This window comes from Oenanthe melanoleuca, chromosome 3 (genome assembly GCF_029582105.1).
Source record: "Oenanthe melanoleuca isolate GR-GAL-2019-014 chromosome 3, OMel1.0, whole genome shotgun sequence".
NCBI classification, from domain to species: domain Eukaryota; kingdom Metazoa; phylum Chordata; class Aves; order Passeriformes; family Muscicapidae; genus Oenanthe; species Oenanthe melanoleuca.
In genome coordinates, this window is record NC_079336.1 from 99,210,211 (window position 1) to 99,236,841 (window position 26,631).

Here is a 26,631-nt window from a genome sequence, read left to right on the forward strand (position 1 = left end):
TGAGGCTCGGTGCGAGCTGCCGGTGCCGGCGGGCGGCGCGGACCGAGGCGGTGCTGCCGGCGGTGATGTAATGCGACCTCCCGCCGCCGCCCCGCGGGGGCACCGCATCATGCGCGGGCGGCTGCGCTTGTGCCTCCTTTCCGAGGGCCGGGAGGGCCGGGAGGCAGCGGCAGGAGTGTGTGCGTCCCTCGGGTGTCCGTCCGTCCTGCGGGTGTGTCGGTCCGTCCCGCGGTGTGTCCCGCCGCCCCGGGATGGTCGCGGCCGCGCTGCGGGCAGTGGCCGCCAGGGGGAGCCCGCGAGCCGCGCGGGGCCCGCGCCGCCCCCGCCCGCACGTGGCGCGCGCCCCGCTGAAAAGCCGCGAGCGGCCCCGCGCCCGCCACTGGCGCCGGCAGCGCCCGCCCCGCTCCGCTCCGCTCCGTCCTTCCCGGTAATTCCCGCTAACTCCCGCTGCTCCGCCGCCGCCGGCCCGCGCTGCCCTCCGCCATGGTGCGCGGCGTCGGCGCTTCGCATCCTCCCCTGCATCCCGCAGCCCCGGCGCCGTGAGAGCCGCCGCGCATCCCTGGCGCTGCGGCTGGCAGCGGGCGCACGCAGCTGGGCTGACCTGTTGCAAGAGCCGGGCTTGTCTTGAGGATCTTTTGTCTAGATATTTCTTCTTTCTTTTTCTTTTTTTTTTTTTAAACCTTCTTGACGGGGGAAGTTTGCTCCCCAGCCTGTGGCCCGGCTTCCTCCACACCCTTTCCTCCTCCTTTTCCTCCTTTTTTCCAGGATCCGCTGCCTGGGGCCAGAAGAGGTCTCTCTCGTTCCCCCCGGCCCAGCGCTGGAGCTGGGGGCACCCCGCGGGCTCCGGGCTCGCCCTTTCCCCCGGCGGCGGCTGCGGGGCGGCCCCGGGAGCGCGGGGAGGCTCCGCGAGTGCCCCGGGCTGCCGGGCCGCCACCATGGCCAAAGTGGCGGCGGAAAGTTGCGGGGCAGCGCCGGCCGAGGACTTGTCCAAGGTGTCGGACGAGGAGCTGCTCAAGTGGAGCAAGGAGGAGCTGATCCGCAGCCTCCGCCGCGCCGAGGCCGAGAAGATGAGCGCGATGCTGGACCACAGCAACCTGATCCGCGAGGTGAACCGCCGCCTCCAGCTCCACCTCGGCGAGATCCGCGGCTTGAAGGTAGCGGGCTGGGCAGGGTGGGAGCCCTGAAGTTTGTGCGGTGTCTCCGCGGCCCCCGCCCGGCCCGCCGGGTGCAGAATCGTCAGGTGGATGGTCTGGGAGCAGCTGCTCCCGAGAACCGCAGGAAAAGTGGATGAGGACTGGTGTGAATAGCGTTTGATCACACTTAATAGTCAGTCAAGTGTCCAGCTGAGAGATGACCAGCTACTCGGCAGGCTGTGGGACGCAGCTGGTTTATGCTCTGCCCCAGTGTTCTTTTGGGTTGATAAAAACGCTGAAGTCCTGTCAGCTTGTGTTAGACTTCCTTGGTTTTGAGTGAGGTGAAATGATCCTGCCTGAAGTGCAGGAGAAACAGGGGTTTGTGTAGCTCACGCTGTTTTCTGTCACTATTTTCAGACGACTTAGTCTGTCAGGCAGGCAGGTGGGCTGCTGGAGAGAGCTGGTCATTGCCAGGATGCAGTGCAGTGTGTGGCAGGTGATGGCAAACCCTCGGGCTCGGGTTTGGGGTGATCAGAACCAATCCCTAATTTATTGCCCGAAAAGACATCTGGTAACACATCTCTGATCAAACCATCCTCAGCTGTGTGCTCGTGCAGGCTGCAGTCAGAGGCACAGCAAGTCTGTAATGGCTTATCCCTTCTTAATTTCACTCCCTTGGTGGATGAGAAGCTTAGTCCCTAATGCTTCCTTCCCACTTCTAAGGACTGGGAAGAAAGTGTAACTGCTTACAGGGCATTACCTTGCTTTGGATTACAGACCTAGAAAGTTACCTTAGAGTAGGCAGGAATACAGACATTTTCTGGTTTATTGCTGTGAGAATTTTCAGGAAATTCCTTCAGTGAGGTGAGGTTGGAGGGAAGGAGAGAAGAGACAGAGATAGACTGTGGGCTTTTGAATTATTACAGGAAAGTGCATTAGAAGAGAGTTCTTCATTTGTAGAATAGCTTTAAATGGCAGAATTATTGAGAAAGTGTCTTTGATAATAGTGTGGCATAAAATAAATAGCTCATGGGGGAAGACAGTTCCTGCCTCCCAAGTTTTTGCCTTCTGCAAAGTATGATTGTGTGTGTCCCTTTGGTGGTGTCAGGATAAAAAAGACCCAACAGTGGTAGTATTGAGTAAAACTAAAGCTTATATTTTAAATGTAAGTTCAATTACAACAGTAGTATCTTTCTCCCAGTTATCTGCCAGATTTCTGCATTTTCCAGATTACTGACCAAGCACACTTAGGATGGGTAGGAAGGAGTCACAAATTCCTCTCTCAATTCCAAGCTCCTTAAGTCTTGTTTGACTTCCGCCTTTTGTTCAGATGCCTCAGCTGCAACTTTCAAATGAATCTGGGAGCAGGAGGTTTTTTTGAGCCCTGTGTTGGTGTCTAGAAATGCCTCTCCTTTGTCCTGTGTGAAATAACTGCTCCATGAGTAAGAATGACCAGCTGGATGGGTGTCTCCTGCTTCCTCACTGAGGAACTGTGGACTTCCACAACTTTTTTATTCCACTGTGGGATCGTTTCAAACATGTCTCACTAGCAGAGGTTTTTGAGGACACCTTAAAGCTTCACTGAGATTTTTTCCATTGTCTAATACAGATTGAAATTGTTCAAATTGCAAGTTATTTTGAGGCAAAAATCGGACAAACTCAGGAATTCATGCACCTAAATCAAGTGGAGTTACAAAAGCTTCCTCTTCTTAGGAAACTGTGCTAAAATGGTGTTTCCATAAGACTGACTTTATAACAACTGTGGCTAATCTCTAGTTGTAATGTCATACATAATATGTAGATTACGGGAGAAGGATAAATATGGTCACAGGTCCAAAGTAGAGGGACAAAAATACTGAAATCTGCTGTAGTAATACCCTGAACATTTCTTCTTCAGAGCATTTGCTTCAGACTGTTCCTCACTTAGGGAAGGGCATAGAATCATGTACTTCATTTTGTTAGGGGTGAAAAATCTATTTAAGCAGATTATTTCAGAGTGGTTGAAGCAATCCTGGTCAAGTGATGACTGACAAGGCTTTTTATGCCAATCAGAAACAAAATCCAGCAAATCCCAATTTTTAAAAAATCTCTAAAACTGTCATCTTTATATGTGACTGCTTTAGGGAATAGGGAGTATAAATGTTAATAATTAATTATTTAAGAGAGATTGCAATTTTTTACATACCTTGCACTTTTATTTAGCAGTGACTTGCAGGTGAATATTTCTCATGGGAGTGAGATCATCATGAGAGCACTTAAAATCTTTGCCCAGACTGGGAGCTAAGTTACTCTGATATTTAGCACAAAAATTAATTAAGCACCTGAAACTTTTCTGCTGTATCAGAAGTTAGCTCCAAGCTAAGGGCAGTTTTTGCTGGACAGCAGCTTTGTTTGCTCTGAGCACGGTGCTGTTACAACGTGCCACATCTACACATTTCTGCCTCACTGGAGTGCTTAAATATGAGTTTGCAGCTGTGCTGTCCACTGGCCTGGGTAACAGTTTAACACCAATTCCTTTAGACACTCCTCTGTCATGATAATCTTTCTTTTAGGACATCAACCAGAAGCTGCAGGAAGATAACCAGGAGCTGAGGGACCTCTGCTGCTTCCTGGACGACGACCGGCAGAAGGGCAAGAGGGTGTCCCGCGAGTGGCAGCGGCTGGGCAGGTACAGCGCCAGCGTCATGCACAAGGAGGTGGCCTTGTACCTGCAGAAGCTGAAAGAGCTGGAAGTGAGGCAAGAGGAGGTGGTGAAGGAGAACCTGGAGCTGAAGGAGTTGTGTGTGTTGCTGGATGAGGAGAAGGGAGGAGGGGCCGGCAGCCGGAGCTCCATCGACAGCCAGATCAGCCTGTGCCAGCTGACTGCCACCAGCGCCTACATCAGAGATGTTGGGGATGGCAGCAGCACTTCCAGCACGGGCAGCACAGACAGCCCAGACCATCACAAGCACCACCCGAGCACCAGTCCAGAACACCTGCAAAAACCTCGGGGGGAAGGCAGCCCTGAGCACCAGAAACACAGGAGCATCAGCCCAGAGCACCTGCAGAAGCCCAGGGGTTCTGGCAGCCCTGATCATCACCTGAAAGGGCCCAGCCCCGAGCATCACAAAACCATTGTCAAAGTACCTGAACAGCAAAAGCACAGCAGCAGCAGCCCAGAAACTATCCCAAAGCACGTTTTGAGTAGTAGCCCTGAACACTTTCAAAAGCAGAGGCCTGGTGGTAGCCCTGAGCACCAAAAGCACAGCGGAGGCAGCCCGGATCACCTGCAGAAGCACACGCCCGGTGGAAGTACAGAGCACCTGCACAAGGTGAGGGGTACGAGCCCAGAGCACCTCAAACAGCACTATGGAGGCAGCCCAGAGCACCTCAAACACCTCAGCGGAGGCAGCAGAGAAGGGACCCTCAGGAGACAAGTGACAGAGGAGCTGTCCCCTCACCACAGGAGTTTGTACAACGGCATGAATGGTGGGTCAATCCTCGGGGCGAGAGCTCGCTTTGGGAATTGCTAAGGTAGCTTGGTGTCATTCCAGCTATCTCTGCAGCAGGAATGGTGTTGGGTGTGAAATGAAGGGCAATGAGTCTGGTGTCACCATTATTTCTTTAGCAGATCAGTTAATTGGAGCACACGTTTGTCCATCCAGCAGGTGTGGGGTAGATTAAAGAAGTAGGGGAAAAGTGCATTTGGAGATTTGGTTAGGAGACGCTCTCAGCCCTGACCCTGCTCTGTGGCTGATAGATGTAAACTGTTTGTCCCTAGGAGGATTTGTGTTTGCATAAGAGAGGGCTTGCATTTTGTTTCTTGTCCTGCCTATATCTGAGTCAGCAGAGTGGAGGTGAGTGTCTCCAATTTCATTTCCACCTTCCTAATCTGCTTTGTCTGTAGGTTTAAAGACTTTAAAGTTTCCTGTTTATTGATTGAAGGCTTCTTATATCCTTTTCCATAAACTTTGGAAAAGACCCCAGATGAAGAATAGGCTCAATAGAAATGAATCTGATCGCTCCTAAAGCTTTTCAAAGCCTTGAGTTTGCATTTTTTTTAATCATAACAAACTAAAAATTTAGGAAGATCAAGAAGGGGTTTCTTTGCTGTTGTTATTGCTGTCTTTTAGAAAGGTTTCCAATAAACATGCCTAGTTTTGAAGAGCTGTGTATCCTGACTGACAGAAATAAATTATTTGTCTTAGAGTCACAATGTAAGTATTCTGTTATTTTGAAAACTCCAAAGTTCAGACATCCTACTCTGCTGTAGAAATAACTCATTTTAGACTTAGCAGAATTCCTATAGCCTGCTGCCTTTTATTTCTTCCATGTGCTTTGGGATGTTGTCATGAAAGCAATTGCTGACCTAGTTGAAAACCTTTTTCTCAGACCTCTGCACTTAGATTTGATGTCAAGCTCTGCAGAAAGTGATGATTTTTGCCTTAGCAAATTGTCTTGGATGGAGTTTGTGTTTCCATTTCATAATCAGCTGTGAAAAGCTGTTGGCATCAGTGGAAATGACCACTTGGGTTTCCTTGTGAGATGGGTGCTGTCCTCAGAATTTGTCACACTGGTCCAGTTACCTGTTGGGATTAACTTGCACAGTACCTTCAGTTAACCCCTCTCTGCAGGGGCAAATCCACTTTGTTTTCAGTGAAATGTGTATTTGTGACAGGGCTGACCAACCCCAAGATGGTAAGTGTAGTGTAAGCTCTGCTTTTTAAAGATTTTAAAGTGATTAATAAGGTAAGTGAGTGACAGATATGTGAAGATGTGTAATACAGGAGTTATTAAAGTTGGTCTTGCACAACTTCCATTAAATGCTGTATTTTTCTCCATCCAGTTCTTTGTGTTTACTCTTGACCTAATGTAAGTAGCGCGAAGTATGGAGCCAGACTTCCTACAAGTGACTTGTTTCTTGTACCCATGATGTTCATCAGTCCACCACAGTTTATGCAGGAAGGTGGTCCAAGGTTTGAAGTTTGTATTTTTAAAACTCACTCATGGGAAAAGGAAGAGATGGTTTTTGTGCTGTCAGCATTGCAAGATTTCTGCTTGTTAGTTTGTTTTTTTTTCCTCCAAGTAGCCTTGTTAAGAACCATATTCTGAACAGTGCAGTGAAAGCAGTTGTTACTTTATTTCTGAGCTGACTGGCATCCTTTGTGCAGCATATTTCAGCTGTCAAAAGATTGGACTCAGGCCACAAGGTGCTGGAGAGGGCAGCTGGTGCTTTGGGAGGCTCTTTATTGACTTTAATCAGAGCTTTGCCTGCCCTGTGCTTTATATAATCACTTTTACAGAGAAGTCCCCTTTGGTTTGACAACTTCTCTCACCAGAAACTTGCCAAACCTCTTTTTTCATATTTATGTAATTGAATGCAAGCTTAAGGTTTAATTCTGACATCTGTCTGACCTTGATCAAACTTGGTAAGACTCTTGACAGCTCTGCTGTGAAGAAAAGCTTTAAGCTTCAGGGAAATACTTGGTCTTCACAGCAAGGCTGAATCCTTCTGGGTATTTTGTGTTTTGATTTTTGTCAGCTACTGGAAAGTTGTGGGCAACAGTTAATATGGAAGTGGTGGAAGTGCTGGTCATTATAGTTTGTTATTGTTGTGAAAATGTGTAAATCTTAATTTGGATGTTCTGTTTGTACCTGACCATTCCAGTTGAGTGTAGGCAATAAAAATCTTGATCTTGTCATAAGGAATGCTGAAATTGGGAGTTAGGGAATGGCCTGGAAACCTGGCCCTAAACTCTGATTAGCACTACAAAAGGGCAGGATTTTGATTGTGATCCCAAAATCATGCAGTGGGTATATTGTATCACATTGGTGGAATCCAGCTTGTTCTCAAGTTTGGAGTATCTCTAGCTGGCATGAGTTTGCAGGGCACTTCTAAACTTGCTGTAGTCCTTGTGGACTGTTATGTGAGCAGCAGGAATCAAGTGTTGGTGACCCTAAATGATGAATGGCAGAGACAGTGCCATTCAAACATAACCTGTTTTGATATTTAATGGAGTAAAATTCAGTATTTTGACTACTTAGTCAGAATTTACCAGAGTCAGTACAAGCCTGTCCCATCTGCCTTGGTCTGAACTGGACTGTGAATCATGTCTGAGAGGAGAAGTTATTCCTCTGCATGTCAAACCTCATTCCAAAAGTTCTGTGCTCTCTACCTGGCCTGGTGTTCCTAATTGGAAGCATGTTTGTGAACAGCCTGGCTATTCCTGGAGAAGTGGGAGCTCCTAGCAGCTCCCATTTAGCTGGATTTGTGATCCTGTCAGCACCTGGTGACCCCAAGGAAGCAGTGGATTCCACGGGGTGCTGTTTCCTCTCCCAGAGCTGGGGCTGTGGGTAAAGACACCGTGTGGGATGGATCAGAGAGTTGGCAGCTTCCTGCCAGACTGGAGCTGCAGTCAGAGCAGTGGCAGTGTAATATTCCAATGCCATCAGAAATGGGATGTGCAGCTGGAGCTGCTTTGCAGGATGTGTTTATGCATTAATCATTGGCCTCCATGCATGTTTTAAGCTATGTGGGAAGTTACCTCAGCCTCTCGCTCACAGGCACAGCTGAAGGAATAAAGGATGAGGTGATAACATTTCCTTTCATAATTCTTCTCATCTTCTATGCTCAAAGGTTTGATCTTGGTATTTTTTCTTGTATGACATGTCAGCTTTCATTTATGAGATTTATAAGGCTTTAAAAAAATCCTCTGCTTCATGGTTCTCCTGCATATTTTTCTGAAATGAGTGTCCTTAGCCTTTGGAGTGACAGAAAATGGGATGGGAGAGCTAAATTTGACTTGGTGCCTGTTAATTGAAAACACATGTATTTAATTCTAGAGGTTTTAACCAAATAAAACATGATAACAGTCTTTGGCTGTAATCACACCTAAATGCTCTGGGTAATGAGAACAAAGATATTTAGGATAGAAAGATTGCTGAAATTAGAGAGAAAATACCAGCAGTAAAAACATTTTGAGAAGAGAGCATTAATGCACCCTAGAAGAATACGTGACAGTTTAGCTCTGACACAGATATCTGGGGTGTAAGTGCCTCTATAAATTGATCTGCTTTCAGCATTTGCAGTCTAAGTGTTGGTTTTTTAATCTAAGTGATTTATTTTCAACTTTCTGTTTTAAGAAGTCCTTTGTTTTACTGTGAGCTTTGACTTTTGTGTGAAAGGAAGGTATCCAAAGGCTTTCATGTGTGCTTCTTGCTTCCTGCTGAGGTTATTAATGAAGAGAAGTCAAACTGCTGACTAACACCTCCTGTGCTGCTGGAGGTGTGAGGGCTCTCACAGAGCAATTGCAGCATCACCTCTCCTTGAGCTAAGGTGTTTGTAGGCTAAACAGAGACTCAGCATAAATTTTGGGCACTTTCTCTTATAGATGCACTTGTGAGAAGCAAAATTAAATTAGGAAACGCTGCACTGAGTAAAAAGAGGAAACTGCAGTGTGACCACAGAGAGAAAAAATTCACAGCAATGTTACTGGGTTACCTGGTACCCTGTCTGTGCCAACAGCTCCCCTTTGCTGGCTGGGAGTGGGATGATGTCCTGTTTCCATCTATGTTTGCTTACATGTTGTGTCTCTTAAAGCTGAAATGCAAATAATCTGCCTGTCATTAATGGCACTGCACAGCACTGTGTGATTTGATCCTGGTGGCACCCACCACTGCACATCTGGGAGCCTGAGGCAGCATTTCTTACTTTTCAGTGTAACCAAAGGCTACAAGGATCAGTAGAATTTTTTTCCTTGGCAGTATGAAGTGACATCATGTTTATTTCAGGTATTTAATTTTGAAGTGTGGAGCTCTGAAGCTTTGTCAGTCAGTGTCTTTCAATTGAACTCTGTAGGTTTGATGTCAGACTTGTAAATTGGTTCTACCTGCTCCACACTGTAAGAGATGTGAATATGGATGTGACTACAGCATGCTGCATTTATTACCCAACTCAGTTTTTTTTTATTTATCATGTTGAAAATATGTTTTGTAATATCAAAACATTGAACCTTCTAGAAACCCATGCTGTAGAACTTTTGGGAGAGGTTTGCAATTCCATGTCCTTAGCTTCACTGACAAAACTCGTCTTGATTTGCATGTTTTAGTGTGTGGCTCATCCTTCCAGCAAAAGTCTTGGTATGTTAATGGCAGAGTGCAGCCTCTTCTTATGGAGAGTGGCCTGGTTTCACAGGGTTGTCTGGGCATTCAGCACCAATTCCTGCAGGTCAGGGACTGATCCAAGGGACACACAGGTGCTGAGGGTTTGTGGCACTGCTGGCTGCAGTGGGGTGGGCAGGGGGGCTCAGCTGCACAGCCCCTCCTGCTGCAAGGCTGAGAACCCCCCAGCACCTTCTGGGAAGTCCCTGCAGAGAAGCTGATTTCTTTTTCATGGTGATTGGGTCCAGGTGAGAGCCATTTGCCTTCACCTCAGAGCTTGTCAGGAGTTTGCATGGCTGTCTGTGTTGTCTGCCTGAAATAAGTGGGCACATTTATGTGCTATTTTATTTTTCTTAGCCAGAAAGACAAGGCTTTAATGTGAGTATTTGCCAGAGTCCTTACATACAGAGTACCTTTAACCAGAGCTCAGGAGCTCGTGTGTCAGCTCCTCACACAGCTTTGGGAGTTAGTGCTGAGAGCTGAGAACAGTAAAATATGGGTTTAGAAATATTAATGATTACATTGTAAAATTCTCTGAGCTATGGCACTTACAATGCAATCAGTATATTACAAAAACTTTTGGTAAGTGCTGCTTAAGACGTTTAACCTTGTAGTGTATATTATGTTTGTCAGTCAGAATGTCCTGGCTCTACTGTTCATCTATTAATATTCTTTTTTTTTTAATTTTAAAATTTTATTTTGAACTTTTCATTGTAAAGTTATGCAGGCTGTACAGGGGTTGGAGCTGAATGGGTTAAGAGTTAGGGAAGAGTGTGGCAGGCAGTGTAGCGTGGGGTTCAGATTTTGTACTGCCCACACACAAAGTGCAGGGATGTTGACAGGAGTAAGGGACAGTGAGGCATTCCAAATTACAGGGTATTTAATGAGGTATAATAAAGCCTTGTGTACATAAGAAAATGTCTCTGGCAATGAAAATTCATTGGCTTCTGAGCTAGTAAGTTATGTCTTAATTAGTAAACTGAAGCACAGCTCATCTTGGGTCATACTGTCATGTGCAGAGATATATAGTTACTGAGGGAGCACTGAGAATTATCTTCAAGTCATGATCTTGATGTAAATCTTGTCTGCCTGTGCTTCTTCACTGGTCAAAGGGTGGTCTCTGTGAAGAGAATCAGCTAGGACTGAAACATAGCTTTGAATTTTGCTTAATGCAGAAAGCTGTACAATAATCTCTCTGAGAGGGAATGAGTTACACAAGTATAACATGGGGGGTGAAGGGCGTAAGCTAAAGTTGGCTTTAAAAAACTAAGCAGTAATGATATTACTCTGTGTGTATGTAGTGGGCTTGTAAATTTATTTTTTCAGTGCTTTTAATTCTGCAAGGCACACAGAAGGGTCAGGATTGTGATCTGTGTCCATGAACGTTTGGTGTGCAGCATGGAAGTGTGTGCAAATGTATTGACTGTGAATGGGAAAGCTGCTATCTTGAGCTAGGCTGTCTTAAAAGATGAGCAGTTCTGTGAAGGCTGTGAATAACAAATAGTTCTACTGGTCATTTCTGCTATACAACTTTGGGCATATTTGCATTGTTTATGTAACATTGGGGAGTGAAGAGGCTAGCAGCTCTGGACCTGTGTAGTTCAGTAAGAACATGTTTCTTTTACCCTTTATTTTTTATTTGTGGTTGATGTGAACTTTACTGGCTTGTAGAAGTCCATGAAGTAAATTAAGTGGTTATTTGGACCAGTGAAACAGCAGTGCTCAAGCACTGTCAAGAGTAAAAGATGTGTCCTAGCTGAAAAAGCCCAGTGAGCCATGTGGTAACCAACAATCTGGAATGTCTCCTAAAGGTCTCCATTTTGCTACTTCCTCAAGGCTACACTAATTCATTCCAGAGCCTTTATGCCTGTAATATTAAACATCTCTAATCTGATCAGTAGTGAGAGAGCTCCTTCCAATGCTTGACCTCAAAACTCAGTAGATTTTTCACTGCATCTCTTTAAGCTCCTGCGAGCTGTGAAAATTTGCCTTGATCGACTGTGGAGTCTGTACCTGTGACTTGGATCAAAGGAAAATAGCAGAAAATACCCTTTTTACAAAGGGTACAGAGCTGATTCATCACTCCATGATAAGATCCCACTTAGGCCAAATGCAGAGAAGCCTGGAGAAAAGCATTGATTGCTGACCCACATCCCCTCTTGGCTTCTGAGTCTCTTTTTGGTTTACACTGGACAAACTTTAATGATGTTCAAAATCCATCTTATGACTTTTGTGGTCTGCAAACATTACTGAGGACATTAAGATGAGCCTCTAAAAATAGTGTTGAGTTATGAAAAGACAAAAAGAACATTCCACTGGAGGCAGATGAATATATCAAGCACAAACACATGAATGCTGTGAGGCAGAACCTGCACATTCACTCAGATCCTTCCAAGGATTTGAGCACTTCACTCCTTGTTGGCACCTGACTTGCACTGAAATGGGATGCCTACACAGAACAAGATGCCTAAATATCCCTCTCATGAACTGCTCTGAATGAAGTCACTGCCATTCATCTTGTTTGCTTGGGTCCATTTTAGAAATTTTATGTAACCTGAAGTTAAATTTTGAATTTTAGGTTTTTGTAGTGTCACTAAGTCCATAAAGAAAACATGACAAGAAAGCATTCCAGCAATGATGTTTTCCTAACCAGCCTTCCAATCACCGAGACCAAAGGTTCTTCAATGTTAACTGAACAGCAGAAGACACCAAATGTTTGTCTCTTCCAGTTACAGGTGCCAAGAGCTCTTTCTTTCATTGCTGGTGCTGGGACTTGATGCCTGGCCTGCACTCCTGTCCACACTGCTGAGTGCTGCATAGAGACCACTAAAAAACGTAGCACATGCAGGTATTTTGGAGAGCTATGAGGACAGAAGATCCTAAGATTTTATTCTAAAAAAATCCTAATTTCAGCATGAGGGCATTGGGATTTGTGTTTTAGCTTCTCCATGAACATAGTCAAATGGGAAAGTGTTGGGGTTTTTTTTTGTTTGTTTGTTTGTTTGTTTGTTTTTTTAAACTTTGGAGTGTACTGGAATGTTGTATTCAGCCTGAATTGCTGGATTGGCCAACAGCATAGAAATGACTGGTCAGACTGTCTTGGAAGCATGGATCCTAAGGTTTTATGCTGTCGAGTCATTCCATCATCCTGGATTTGTCAAGAATTAATTGGACAATGTTCACTCCTTATATTGATCACAAATATTACAAATGCATCCAAGTTGTATCCCTGGAATCCCTGGCTGGGGAGCTCCAAAAGGAGATGTAGCACAAAAGGACTTGCATGACCCACTTTCATAATAGCTCTACAGTAATGCAAATTAAAGTGTATTTACTTATCAACTGCCACCTGGAAATGTGTCCTTCAGGCACAGGAGTCAGTTTCCTGGGCAACATATTCTATTCCACCTTACCTGTTTCATGTGGTTTTATTTTTTTAAACTAAAAAAACCAAGAGTTGATTCTAGTGTCGGTTTGGAAAGTGGATATTTGAAGGATTGGTGAATGTTTGAATGAGAAGCAATTTCTATTGGTGTTGAGAGCAAAATACTGTTGAATTTATCACTGAAAAGATCTGTAGTTGAAATGTAGCAAACCTTGGCTGTGTCTGCTTTGTGCTTTGTAAAGCTGCACGTGTATTTTTCAGTCAGTTGATGTTAGATATTATCCTGCATGTCACTTAAACCTAATGTAAGATTTTTGGATATTCCTTGCCCTTGTTGCAGGGGAAACAGGATCTTGACTGCAAAGATACAGTCAGGTGGTGCTTGTTCTCAAATTTAACACTTAAGTGCTTTTAATAACTCTAATTTTGTTAGATCTTGATTGATTTGTTTGTGCAGCGCTGCTCAGAAACACATCCTGATGCACAGGAAGCAAGTAGGCTCTGGAAAATCTTGGGAAAGAATCTGTAGTGCAAGATAAAAATTACTAGTAGGTTTTTACTCCCTGGAATGAGAAAAATCCAGATAGTGTTTGCATTTTGTTTATTAGGAAATGCTGTTCCCCAGGGAAGCAGGAGCATTTTCATGCCAAGCAGTGAGGCTTGCTGGTCTGTGGCTTTGCCCATCAGGTGTCAGGGGAGCTGGCTGCTGCCTGAACCAGCTGCTTGATTTACATCTCAGCTCATGGGATTAATGGTATGGGGCCCAAGTGCCAAATGTGTGTCCCATCAGATCTGTGGAAACACAGTGGGAAGGGTTCTCTGGGAGAGTTTCTTACTGCTCCAGGAGTCTCAGCAGAGCACAGGCTCAATTCAGCCATACCCAGAAACATCTGTTGCAAACAAATTTCAGCAAACATAGATTTCTCTGTTTTAAAGGTGTAAATCAGAAGTGGCTCCTTGCCCTGTGGTTTGCAGATCCAGTTCTGTTTCTGAGCACCATCCCTTCAGCAATCTAAATTCAGGATTCAACTTCTGAGCCAGCTCAGATCTGTGGAGGACCAGAGGTGGGTGAGACTGTAGACCTTGGCTTGGCATGATGCTGGGCTGTCACCTGTGGATCTGTCCATGTCCTGCTCCATCTCTGTTTATTTTCCATGCCATGGATGGTGTGCCCTGACAGCAAACCAATCAGCTGGCCTAGAGGCTGACTGTGTGCACTTGTGGAATTTTGGGGAGAGCTCATAAGACACAGGGGTAGTCAAACCTTGCATTCTGTTCTGCTCTGGTTTTGTGAATATGTGGTTTTATGTATGTGTTGTGCAGAAAAATTCTCCCTCTGAATACAAAGGCAAATGCTGAAAAGTCCAAACCCAAGTGTAAGGCAGCAAAAGAAACATTCAGTGACATCTATTTTCACAGATTCACAGCTTATTCTGAGTTGGGAGGGACCCATAAAGATCATGGAGTCCAACTTTTTAGTAAATGGCCTGTGGAGATTGAACACAGAATCTTGGTGTTATGTGCTGAATTCATCATCAGGGGGAAAGACTGAAAATCTGTAGCATTGGTCATCAGATTTAGCAACATTTATGCCTCTTCTGGAAACTGCCTTTGCAGTATGTCTGTCCTTTTCAGGCCCAAAAGCTTCTGCTCTGGTTCGTGCTGCAGAAGCTTTCTGAGTTCCATGGAGTCTGTGAGCTTCTGAAAGGTGCAGAGCAAGTCAGTGACCAGAGGTTTCCCTTTGCTCCCTTGCTTGCTGTGGGAAGCCATCCGAAAGCCCTGTCCTTGCTGCAACTTGTAATGCTGGAGTTTGAGCCCACTGAGAGTCTGGGACCAGTCTTGTGTGACTGAGGAGGGAGAGCAGCTGTGCCCAGGGAGCTTGGCTCGATTAACTCACAGAACTCTGGCCCTGGAGAGCTCCTGTGTGTGGGCTGGGACAGCATGGCTGTGTGGAACATGGATTTACGTGTGTGAACACTCCCCTGGTGGCAGCCCAGCCAGAAAACCTGTCCTTGTGGAGGTGAGACCTTGATGTGTGTAAAGAGCTGTGGCTGTGCTCTTACCCTGAGCCAATGCCTGCACTTGTCAGTAGTGCCTGGTTCCCACTGGCAGCTCTTATCAATGCTTCTGGAGACAATGTACCAACCACACAAATGCTGTCATCATCACCTGTGCATTAAGAACCATGAGCTAAACGAAAGACAAGACAGGATTAATCAGCCGCCAACTAATGCAGATTTCCTGAGGTTTTGCTGCTGATTGTAACATTGCATCATGCCAGTTTTCTAACAGCTTTGTTCTTAGATTAGTCTGTTTTCAGCATGGTGTAAAAACTGGGCTGAAGTTACTCACATGCCTAGAAAACACCTTTATGAACAATCAGCTCGAGACAAACATTTTCAATGTGTTTCCTTTCAAAATCAACTTTTAGGGCAATGTTTCCTTCCTTCCTGAATTTCCTGAATTGGGCTAGTGGGAAACAAAGCTATTTTTAGTTCTTTTGTGTGTGCAGCATTCCTGCTAGAAGCCATTAATGTACCTTTTGCATTTACAGGGCTGCTTAAAGGTGTCCTGGCACACAAAGTGATTTGCAATGGATCCACACCTGAAGGGCTGTGATAGCTTTACTCTGTTTTCTGTCCTGCTTCTCGTGACCTGTTTTTACTGTTGCTGAGTGGTTGTGTAGTTGTAGTTGTCTTGATTTGGGAAATGAAGATGCTGGTACCAACCAGGGCCATGGGCAGCTCTCTGCTGTGGATTTCAGGCTGCTAACTGGTCCAATCCAAAAGAGCATTTGTCTTCCGTTAGAATAAAAGTTGAAAATGAACATTCTTGAGCTTTAAAAAAAGAGAGAACACGTTATTTTGCCAAGATGGTCATCTGGCCCTCAGCATCCATCAGCAGTGTGGCATGTTGTGACTGTGCCAGGGAGGGGGGAGGTGGTGCTTACCAGATCTAAATCTCCACGGTGAGGCTCAGGCTGAACATCTGTGACTTGGCAGATGTGGAAGGGAGCAGCTCGGGATTTGGAGCTGTCGTGGCTGTGTGCCAGCAGACTCCGTTCTAGCAGGTAGGTGGCTGCTGCTCTCTGTCAAACTCTGCGGGCTGAAATGGTTGTTTAAAGTCCCGTGGAGCCGGGGCTGTGTTCAAGGAACGCTGGGGGAAGGTTCTTCCTGCGTGCCAAAAGCTGGAGCGCTGCTGTTCGACATCACTGCCGCAGGCTCGGCTCCAGAAGGGTCTGTGGGCGGCCCCGGCAGGGCTGGGCGCTCTGGGGAGCCGGGGTTTGACACCCCGGGGTGGCAGCCCGACATTCCCGGGCAGGGGCATGCACTGACAGGGACTGCACAGCAATCCTGCGGGGAGCCGGGGTTTGACACCCCGGGCATTCCCGGGCAGGGAGATGCACTGACAGGGCTGCACAGCAATCCTGCGGGGAGCCGGGGTTTGACACCCCGGACATTCCCGGACAGGGGCATGCACTGACAGGACTGCACGGCAATCCTGCGGGGAGCCGGGGTTTGACACCCCGGACATTCCCGAGCAAGGGGATGCACTGACAGGGACTGCACAGCAATCCTGCGGGGAGCCGGGGTTTGACACCCCGGACATTCCCGAGCAAGAGGATGCACTGACAGGGACTGCACAGCAATCCTGCGGGGAGCCGGGGTTTGACACTCCGGACATTCCCGGGCAGGGGCATGCACTGACAGGGACTGCACAGCAATCCTGCGGGGAGCCGGGGTTTGACACCCCGGACATTCCCGGGCAGGGGCATGCACTGACAGGGCTGCACAGCAATCCTGCGGGGAGCACCAAGTTCTGCACTCACAGCAGCTCCCTGTGAGCCCGTCCTTAGCGGCCCTCTCACCAAATGTGCTCTGAGTGCAGTCTGATGGTTCAGACTGGGCAGAGATTACAGACATTAGCACTGCTGCTATTTTCATCTTAATTACAAACCAGAGCAAACACCAGCTTGTGTGTCCTGAGCATGATTTAGTGGCTTGTTAGCCTTTTAATTATCTCCTTCCTAATTAGATTGTTCTGATTATTTGGTAGTTGAAATAAGTGTATATTTTTAAATTCTAGTGGCAGTAACTTTTGGAAAAAATTCATTGCTTTTCGTTTTGCAGACATTTTGTCTTTTTTGCTGAAGTGCAGGAACATATGGTGCTACTTCTGAGGTAGCACTTGTCTAAATATCTTTGCTTGTAAAATTTTTTGCAGAGCCATATAATTTTCTCCTGTAAAAACATTCTTGCTGTATTTAACTAGTTTTATAGCTACTTAATGGGATTATCACGTTTTTATAATTGCAAACTTTTAATGGATGTAGGTCAGGAAATTAAACTCTGAACCCTTAATAAGATAAATGAGCAGTAAGTAGTTAGAAATTCAAAGAGAGTAGTAAGAAATAGTGATAATAGTATAAAGAAAATTAAATAGTTTATTGAAACACATCTCAGGTATTTTGAAAGGGTGAAAGCAGTAATTTTCTTTTTAAGCTGAACTCTTGGGCTGTCACTGGCAGTCAGTAGGCATGGAATGCTCTAATACAGTGTCCAGAATCCTCACATGGGAGCTGGTTACATCTCTGTTTGTGTTCACTCTGGTGAACAGGCTTCCCAAGTGCTGGTGTTCCTTCTCTCTGAGCCATGGGAGGCTTGAGCCTGCATTAAAAAATGTAAACCAGCAGCACATTCATCTGTGTACAATGAAGGAAGACTGGAAATGTTCCTGAATGTGGCATAGCCAGGAGAGTCAGAGGAGTGGAATAACTGGAATATTCTGTATATTTTTGTCTACATTGCTAGACTCTTACCCAGCATGAGAGATGATTAGTGAGAGGCTAATTGGCCTGTTAAATAAACACATTTAGAAATGTATAAAGATACATATCTCAGGAATGATGCAGATGTAAAACCCTTCTTACACAGCAGTGGGAAATTCATTCCAGGGGCACTGTGCCAGGCTCCTCTTTGCTGCCTTGGGCATGCTGAGCCAAGGCTGGAGCTCTTCACAAGCCATGTACCTTGGGAAATGCTGCAGGGATGAAGCATCTCCAGTGCCCAGCAGAGGAGGAGCTGGCCCAGTGATGCCTGGGGGGCAGAGCTCTCCCCCTACGGGATCACAGGTGGAGCAGCACAATTGCTGGAAGCGGAAAGGCAAGAGAAGGATGGACAGAGCAGGATCTCCTTTCTCCTGCAGCTGGGCTTGGGACTGATTGCCATCTCTGGGGAAACATCACTCAGATCTGGAGGTAGCTTGTGAGGCTGGAATGAGAGCAGGCTGTGTTTGATGCTGGAGGTTTGGAGCCGCACCCTGCTGAGTGCAGACAATGGAGTTGCTCAGAAAATAGTTTCTGAGAGTTTTTTGAGAAGAAGAAAGTGGATGAGGTCAGCCAGATTCAGAGTTATATCTAAGAGTGCATAGGTTGTGAAGTGAAGGACTGAAAAAACAAAAATGTTACAAGGGCTCTGGGCAAGGGAAAATGTCATAATCCAGTTACTCAAAGTTGGATTATGTTGAATTTGCCGTGTTTTTGAACAGCCTGAAAATGAAGGTGTGGGAGAGCAGAACTAGATTACAGGCTAACCAGAGCTCCAGCATTTCCAAGTTTGAAATGGTAGGAGAAGCTGTAGGTAATGATCACTTATATATCCCCTGTTTATGGTGCTGAATACAGCTGAAGGGTTTTGTTAATGACTGTAGTTTTCAGTCAGTCCCAGGTATCAGTTTGGTCTCCTGCCCACTCATTGTGCTGGCAGGTGGAAACAGGACATTTTTATCACAGTTCCAGCCATGGTGCAGTGACCACCGTGGTGCTGCTGGTCCCCACCAGCTCCCAGGGGCTCCTCAGGATTTGTGTTTCTGTAGCACCCCTGAGCTCTTCATGGCTTTTGGTGTCCTGAGCACTTGGAGGAGCTCCTGCAGGTGTTTCCTTATGAGTGGGAATGGAGTTTTGGCAGTCCTGGCAGCTGATAGTCTGCAAAAGTGAGTTTCATTTTGTGTGGCCTCTCCTCCTCTGCCCAAGTTCTCTATGAAGCAGGATTCTTCCCCCATGTGCTGGAAGGCAGAAATCTTTCATTATGGAGTGTTTAATTTTTCAAATGACTGCTGCCACAGTATCAGTCAATATTCTGTGTTGGCTGAACTGTGCTGCTGAATCTGAGCTTTCCTATTAAAAAAGGAGAAAGCAAGCAAAATATTTTTCTATCCACTTTTACTAAATTAATCTTAATGATTTATGCAAGTTGTTACTATGGGTCCTTTGATTATTGTTGCTGGTGGAAAAGCAATTACATTGGAAAACCAACTAAAAGTCTATTGTGAGATTAAACCCTACAGTTCTAGTTATTTTCCTTGATTTATTTTTGATAGTGGGTGATTTATTATTCAGAGTGAGACAGGGATCTAGGAATTCCTCCTGGCTCCCCTTGTTAGTCCCTGCTAGCAGCTGTTTGGAGTTTATGGCACTAAGAAATTCCTACAGGTGCCTGTGCTTTGGGGCTTGGAAAAAAAGCCAGGTGAAGTGAATCTGTAGGAATCTGATGGTTCATTTGATATGTGGCCATACAGAGTAGCAGCTCATTTAGGGGACCACTTGTCTCATTTTAGTTCAACTAGAAAATGCTCAGTCAGCTGCACAAATAGGACTATCCATCTATACACCTATTATGGGATCAGATTAATTAAAGTAAAAGCAGTGAATTAACTTCAGTTACTAAGGTTGCCATGAATTGCTCAGTAATAATTTAATCCTGTGTTACACAGGTAGCAGGCACCTTATAACTAACATGTTAAACTACAAATTTCTGATTCAACGTGAGTTTTGAGGGTTCTAAAATTTTATTTTCAGCATTGCCAAGGAATTTAGCTAAATAGCCTTACAAAGGTAGAAGGTTTGAAAGCTTTATTGGGTAATTTGAAATTTTTAGTTTTAGCCTTAGGACTATTTCTAACTATAGCCTGAAGTACCTTTATTCTCTCAGTTTGTCTAAATGGTAATTCTGATAAATTTAACACGAATCAAAGGTACTGTGGGATAGAAACCTTTCCTGGAAGGTTACTCAGAAAAGAAAAAAGGTTTAGTTTTAATTGCACAGGCTAATATGAGATTGTCTTTCTGGTTTGAAAACAGAAGATGATTACTTGCATTTGCCTGGGAATATCCATCCATCCATCCATCCCACTGCCAGGGTGTTTGTGAAGAGACAGAATGTTTATCAGGGAGGGTTTTTGTATTTCCAATTTCACTGTAAGGCAATATGTGCTTTTTAGGGAAATATGTAGCTGTGGGCTGTGCTCACTCACACTCACCACCCCCCATTCCCTCCATGCTCCTGTACAAGGTTCCAGCTGGGATCCAAGTCTATATCCAAGGGATAGGTCAGTGCAGGAAGGTGCACTGGGGGTGACAGGGAGCTTGTTCTGTAGCTGTACAAATAAGCTCAATATTCAAATGTACAGTCTCTCTGTGATGCCACAATGAGAGAGAAAATAGAATTAACACAAGTGTTGCCAATCCATTACTGTGCTGAGGGCAGGAAATCAGCCCTGCTCCCTGCCACAAATTAATGTTGTGGAAGTCTGGGAGCCATCCTTGCTGGGCACCAGGCTCTGCCTAGTGCTTCAAAGAACTGTGTGTGGCTTGCACTCAGGCCCTGTGACAATCTGTGATTGCATTTCTGGAGACTGGAATTGGGCTTTGCCTGTTTCCTCTTGACATCACTCTGGTGACAGCTGACGGCCAGCAGTGTTTGCTAAGGAGATAATGGTAGGCTGATGGCTCTTCTCCTTGAGGAAATGCAGATTTTAGTCACTGATAATTGAAAATTACAATTACTGTGTGATCTTGGGTGTGGTTTGAAGGTTTTTTCCTCTTAAGCCAAGGAATTTCTTAAAGCATTTCACTGGAAAATGGAACTAGATGGAGAAACATGGTGGTTAAATTGTAGAGAGAGTGAAGCACAGGGTTGTGGAACCTTTGGATGAAGTTCTGCTGTGTTGCAGTTACTCCTGTGGGCATCACAGGAACAAACATAGTGCAGTGGTAAGCCCAGAAACTTGAGGGTAAATAACTTATTGAATGTATCCTAATGTGAGATGTTCTGGTGTTATACATACCTGGAATGAAAAGAGCATCATATGATTTTTCAGTCAACCTCCTTCACTAAAGATGTAAAAAAGAAAAATCCATATACATTTACAGCCCAGGTTATTTCTTACACATGCAGGAGAGAGATCTGAAGTAGAATCAAGGAAATCCTGAACCAGGATTGCTGAGCCTGTTTTCCTGCCAGGAGTGGAGTCCTTGAAGCAGGAATAGGAATTAGGATTGCCAGAAGCAACAACTGACCTTTCAACACTTGGGTGCTGTAAGTTGGCAGATCACAGGGGTAGTTCCAAAGCAGAGTTCCCAGCCTGCCCAACCCCATTTTGATGAAAAATGGAATGTCAGAGGGAGAGGGAACATTTATCTTGCTGCAAAGAACCATTCACACAATGATTATCTTGATTTTATTTTCACAGGAACATATGTTTGGTGTATAATAGTCAACACCTTTCTTAAATCTTTGCTTCCCACAGTAATCAAAGTATGAAAAACCAGGGGGAATGCAGTGAAGGAAACAGGTGGGGTTGGAATAAAACCTTGGCACAGCTGGCCACGTGTAGAACATCTTTTAGAGCATTACAGAGGTGAAAAAGTGTGGCCAGTAAACCGTGGGGAGACGGGACACAGGGACTTGGCTTTAATTTCATTTTTAGTGGGAAGAAGAAATGAATTTGAATGAGAAATTGATCATACACAGTTTGATCCTCTTGCAGGAATATTGCCATTGATTTCTGGAGGAATGGGATGTGCCACCTGGTTTGCCTGTGACTGTGCTTTCCTCTTGGTACAGACTAATTCACTGACACTCCAAAAAGCCCCAACCCAAGCAAAAACCACCACAAATAAACAAACAAAATCTACTTCACTGCATGGAGACTAAATTAGCTTTTAAATCTCTAATATGATTGTTGTGGAGCTGTGGAGCCTGAGGAAAGATTCTCCTTGAAATTTTGCTGCTCAGACTAACTCCAGGCTCTTCAGTAGTGGCAATGGTTAATTCATTTTCTAAAGATCACATAGATACATGAGGCTGAAACTTTGTGATTTATTTTGAGCTCTGAGGAGTATAATATGAAAACCTATTCAGGTTTTACTGGCTGGCCAGGGACTGCAGTCAGTTTAATGAGACACAGCTAAATTTACCATGATAAAGTGCTGCTTCGTGCATGAAATAGATGTTGTGGTCCTGTGCTGGTGATTGATGATTTATCACCTTCAAAACTGTAGAATCAACGTGCAGAATTAATTTTGAGCAGATTATTCATTGTTTTTACCTCCTGGAAACTTGTATGATTGATAAACATAATTTAAAAAAAAGACCAAACTCAAAAATTAACTATGAGAGATTTTAAGGTTGTGCATTTTACAACACCCCCCTTTCCCCCATGAGATGTTTTACAAACCTGATGTAGCCTCAGTTTGTGCTGCAGAAGATGTTTATAGCTCACTTTATTTGGTTCCTTATCAAATTACTGGTTTTACCCTGTGAAGCTGTCAGGGGATGGAGTGAAGCCCCAGTGCATGGATGATCCCAGCTGGCAGCCTCAGCTGGGAACCCCAGGCACTGGGACTCCACTCCCAGGGAAATGCCCACAGCAGGGCTCCCTCAGCCAGGGGAGTTTTCAGCTCCCTGAAACTCTTGTAGCTGCTTTTACCCTTTAACTTCTGGGGAGAAAAATCTGCTCAGGCAGAGGATTAGCACCAGAAAACTGAGAGGAGAATCCAGCCAGCAGCAGATGGAGAGGGGAGAGGTGTGGTAGAGGCAAAGAAAATGATTAAATGTGCTGTGGTTATCTCTCTGGAGCACAAACACCCCATGACACAGAGTTTTGGGGTTTCTTCTGATGAGATTTCTTCTTTGGGTCTACCTCTTGCACTGTGGGGATTTGAGGAAACCTGTGCTGCTCCCCCAGTGGGTCCCTTACACTCAGGGCTCTAAAAATACACATTTACATACCAGCCTGACCTGGAGGTCTCATTTTGGCAATGCTGGGTCTGTAAGCTGAGCTGCTGATGGATGCTGGAGGTGAGCAGCTCAGCTCAGCAGTGTCAGCCTCCAGGGCTGTTTGTGTCTGCTGCTGGAACCATCAGCATCAGCCGTGCTTCCAAAATCCAGGGAGCCAGGCAGTGTGTGCTCTGACAGGCTCCACAGCAGCTGAGTGTTGGACTTGGGTGCAGTTGTGGAGGTCCTTCAGCAGGTTTGGTCCTTGCCCTGCAGAGCTGAGGTGAGCCCATGACTTTGCTGTGTGAGAGGTTGTTTCATAATCCTCCTTCAGGCTGGGGCTCTGTGCAGGCCCGGGGTGACACGAGGGCTCAGCAGTGTCTGGGCTGACAAAAGCAAAGGCTCTGTGTTTCATTTAATCCTTTATTTATTTAAAAGGAAAGAAGCTTTTGCAAGCAAGGCTCTTCTCAGCATCTGAAAGCTGAGCAGGGTCAGTGTGAATTGTTACCTGGATTTTTAACCTCTGGAAAGAACACTGGTGTGCTTGTGGTGGAAAAACCATTATCCTTTGAATCAGTCATAAATACCATGAGGGTAAAGGTTGAAATATTAAGCTGAGATTCTTTCTACTTGCTCTTTGAAATACCAAAGACCAAGAGCTTGAAAGTTTTTCCAAGGCTCTCTGCAAACATTGGTGGTGGAATTATCATTCACTTTTTGTCAGGAGCTGCTGTGTGGTGCTGCCATGTGCTCCGAGCAAACACAGCCTCTGTATCCCCCTGTCCTTTGGGTCCTGAAGCTGATTTGTGTTCTCTCCTCTTTTCACAGCACCTGTTTATTCTCTGTATCACAGCCATCCTCACATCATCTCTTTGGCCCTTGTCCCTGCCACTCTGCTGGTGGTTTGGTAGATAAAATAGATTGAATTATAATAAAAAATACTTGCTGAGGGTGGGCATGGTGCAGGATTATGTCAAGAAGAATCATTCCCATTCTGGGGAAAAAAAAAAAAAAATCCTTTCTCTGACCTGTTTTCTCTCTTGGAAATTCTGTTTCCCTTTTATTTTCCTACACATTTTCAGAAACTTAAGTGCTGAAGAATTTTATGATCTATAAGCCAGTTTTCTGGCCTTCATGTTTAAATAAATATCAGGTGACTGTTCCTCAGCTGCTCACAGCTCCTCTGTGTATTACAGACACCAAGCCCTGCAGTGCAACATTCCAGGGAATATTCTGTTTGGTAAAAATCAATCATCAAATTCTTTCTACATCTCCCTGTTTTGTTATCTGTCATCTTGGATTCATCAGAATGCTCCATGTTTGGGTTTTCATTCCTAAATCTGGCCAGATTGTCTGAGGAACAACTGTGGCTATGAGACAGTTTCCTTAAAGGACTCTTGGCACTAAGACTTCACCCCTGGAAAAACTGTGAAAAATGAATGGTGTTGTGGGAGACATGGGTTTGTTTTCAAGGACTAAGCTTTATGCTCAAGGTAGTCATAGAAGAGTGCTCTCAAATTATTGATGTCTGGAATGTGCAGTCATCCAACTTCTGCTGTGGAAAAATCTTTTTGTATTGGAGAAATGTATCTAAGCTCAAAAATATTTTTTGTCTTTCTCAGCAGCCAAACCTCTCTGGGTTCTTTGTAGCTCTCTGAAATGATCCTCATGTGGCTGGGCTGGTGCTGTGGCAGGACAGAACAAACCTGGCCAAACTGAGCCTTGTTTGCTGTTCCTCTGGAAGAGGCTTCCCTCATCTCCTAGAGGTGTTCTTCCTTATTCCAGGTGCTCAGGGCATGAACTTTCAGCACTTCTTAGCCTTGGCTTTGCTTTCAGTGGTGAAACACATTTTACTGATTTCTTTTGCAAGTGCTGCTTCAGTTCTCTTCTGTCTCTGTGGTGTGCTCCTCACTCTTCTGTCAACAGAAATAATAAACTTTTCCATTATTATTATTATGAGTGATGGAGGAAATTAGCATTGTTCAGAATCTCCTTGTAAGTTTAAAACCCCTTTTGAGTGTTGTCAGAAGAGACACCACAGTTTGTTACCATCCTTGAGATAGGAGCCCATGGTCACTCTATGAAAGTCTTGATGGGTGATGATCAAACTTCTCTTTTTCAGGAAGTCTGAGATGTGACAGATGGACCAGGTGGCAGCCTGGGCTTCATTTTTTATGTCAGAAAGACGCTGTGTGTTTCAGTGCTGGTACAGTGTCCCTTCCCTGAATATTTGGCAAAAAAAAAATGGTTTCTCAGGGTAGCAAAAAGGGTAAAACAGTCTTTGGCCAAGAACAGCATGTACATCAAAATGCTACTCTTTGGAATATAATTAATCAGTAGAATTAAAACTTCTAATAAGCTGATTGTTGTCAGCAAGGAATGAGAGATGATCTTGAAACAGAATAAAACTTTGGGATAGAAACACTGAAGGATTCATAACTTAGTTTAGATGCCTTTAAAAGCAGGGAAAGAAGATTGACTGTACTTCCTAAAGCCACAGGTGTCATTCCAGCTTCTGCTTCTGGAAATTCAGATGGCTTGAGCTTTGTGATCTTCATTAAATCCTGACAAAGTTCTCTCTCTCATTCTGACATACTTGCAGAAGCTTTATCCTCATGTCCCAGGGCAGAATTTGGATTTGATGTCTCCCATTTTGCACTGTGGGCTTCACTTTAGCTTTTCCTGGTTGAAAGGCAAAAAAAAAAAAAAAAAAAAAAAAAAAAAAAAAAAAAAAAAAAAGAGAAGTAATGAATGTCTTGTAGTGGAAATCCAGAACAAATTTGAACCAACTCTGGGAGTGTGTGAACTTGTAGTCCCTCTGTACCTGCTGTGGTGGAAGGTTTGGTTTTAATCCAGAGGGAACAGAAATTAAAGTCTTGTACATGAATGCACAAAAACCCCCAAATATGTGCCTCACTAATGAGTAAAGCAATTTGTTTAATAGTGGGGTTTGTTTCTTTTTTTTTTTATATTCTTTCCCTTAGAGAAAGCAATCTGAAATCCTTCCCCCAGCTGAGGTTTTGCAGGTGGGCAGTGTCAGCAGGAACAAGAGGTCTCTGGAGGACAGGAGGGTAGGGAAAAAGGGCACTGTGCAGTTTTCCTTACACTTAATGCAATGAGTGCTCAAAACAATCAGCAGATTTGGTGTCAAGTTTTGGAGATGTTGTCCCAGAGCCAAGAAAAGGGGAGAAAGGCAGGAAGCACTGGGATGTGCTGTGAGGGTGTTTTGGTCTGATAGACCACATAAATAGTAACTGTTTCAAAGGGAAAATAGAGGTGGCCCAACAGCAGAACTCTGAATTGCTGTCAGGGCTGCTCTGAGCTGTGCTGAGTGTGCAGGCCCTGGAAACACAAACATTTGCTGTGTCAGAGTGGGAGAGGAGCACTGTGTTCAGCAGTCCCACCCTCCCATGGAGGGGCTCCTGGGGGACAGAGAGCCCATCCACAGGCTGATCCTGAGCTGTAGGGATGCTCTCCTATCCTGTCAGCAGGGACACAGCAGCTGGAAGTGGCCAGGAATGTGTTGCAGTCCAAGTAGTCTTGGTGCTGACACTATTTTTACCTGCCTAGGCAGCATCTTGATGAAATCAAGGGAGACTGAATATGTTGAAGGTTTTGAAGTGGAAAGGAAATAATAATGATGCTTTTCTTGAGGCCAGTTCTTTTCTCAGCCATTTCTTCACTTCTTTCCTCAGTAAGAGGGGATCTGACTGCAGGAGATGGTTTAATCTGATTTAATAACAGTTGGAATACAGAGATTTTTGTTTAGCTGTTTATGCATCTTAATACATCTTGTTCCTTTCACTTTCTTTCTTTTTTCTCCCCAAAAGAGTTTTAACAAATCAAAGGCACTGTAATGAGGAAGGAAGAAAATGACTCCTGCCAATAGAGCTGTGGAAATTCAATCCCTCTTTTCTTT

General features: G+C 44.9%; 1 protein-coding gene across 4 annotated transcripts in view; it reads left to right on the forward strand.

Annotated features, from left to right (window-relative positions):
- Positions 1-379: 379 nt before the first annotated feature.
- The window catches only part of CCDC85A (coiled-coil domain containing 85A), a 63,251-nt gene continuing 36,999 nt past the window's right edge, over positions 380-26,631 (forward strand). Inside the window, exons 1-2 of one of the 4 annotated variants that reach the window (XM_056486645.1) lie at positions 380-1,154; positions 3,686-4,601. In XM_056486645.1, the coding sequence (XP_056342620.1) occupies positions 936-1,154; positions 3,686-4,601 (1,135 nt within the window). In that variant the 5' untranslated portion in view covers positions 380-935. The remainder of the gene's footprint in view (positions 1,155-3,685; positions 4,602-26,631) is intronic. The other 3 variants (XM_056486649.1, XM_056486646.1, XM_056486647.1) reach the window with 3 other exon arrangements.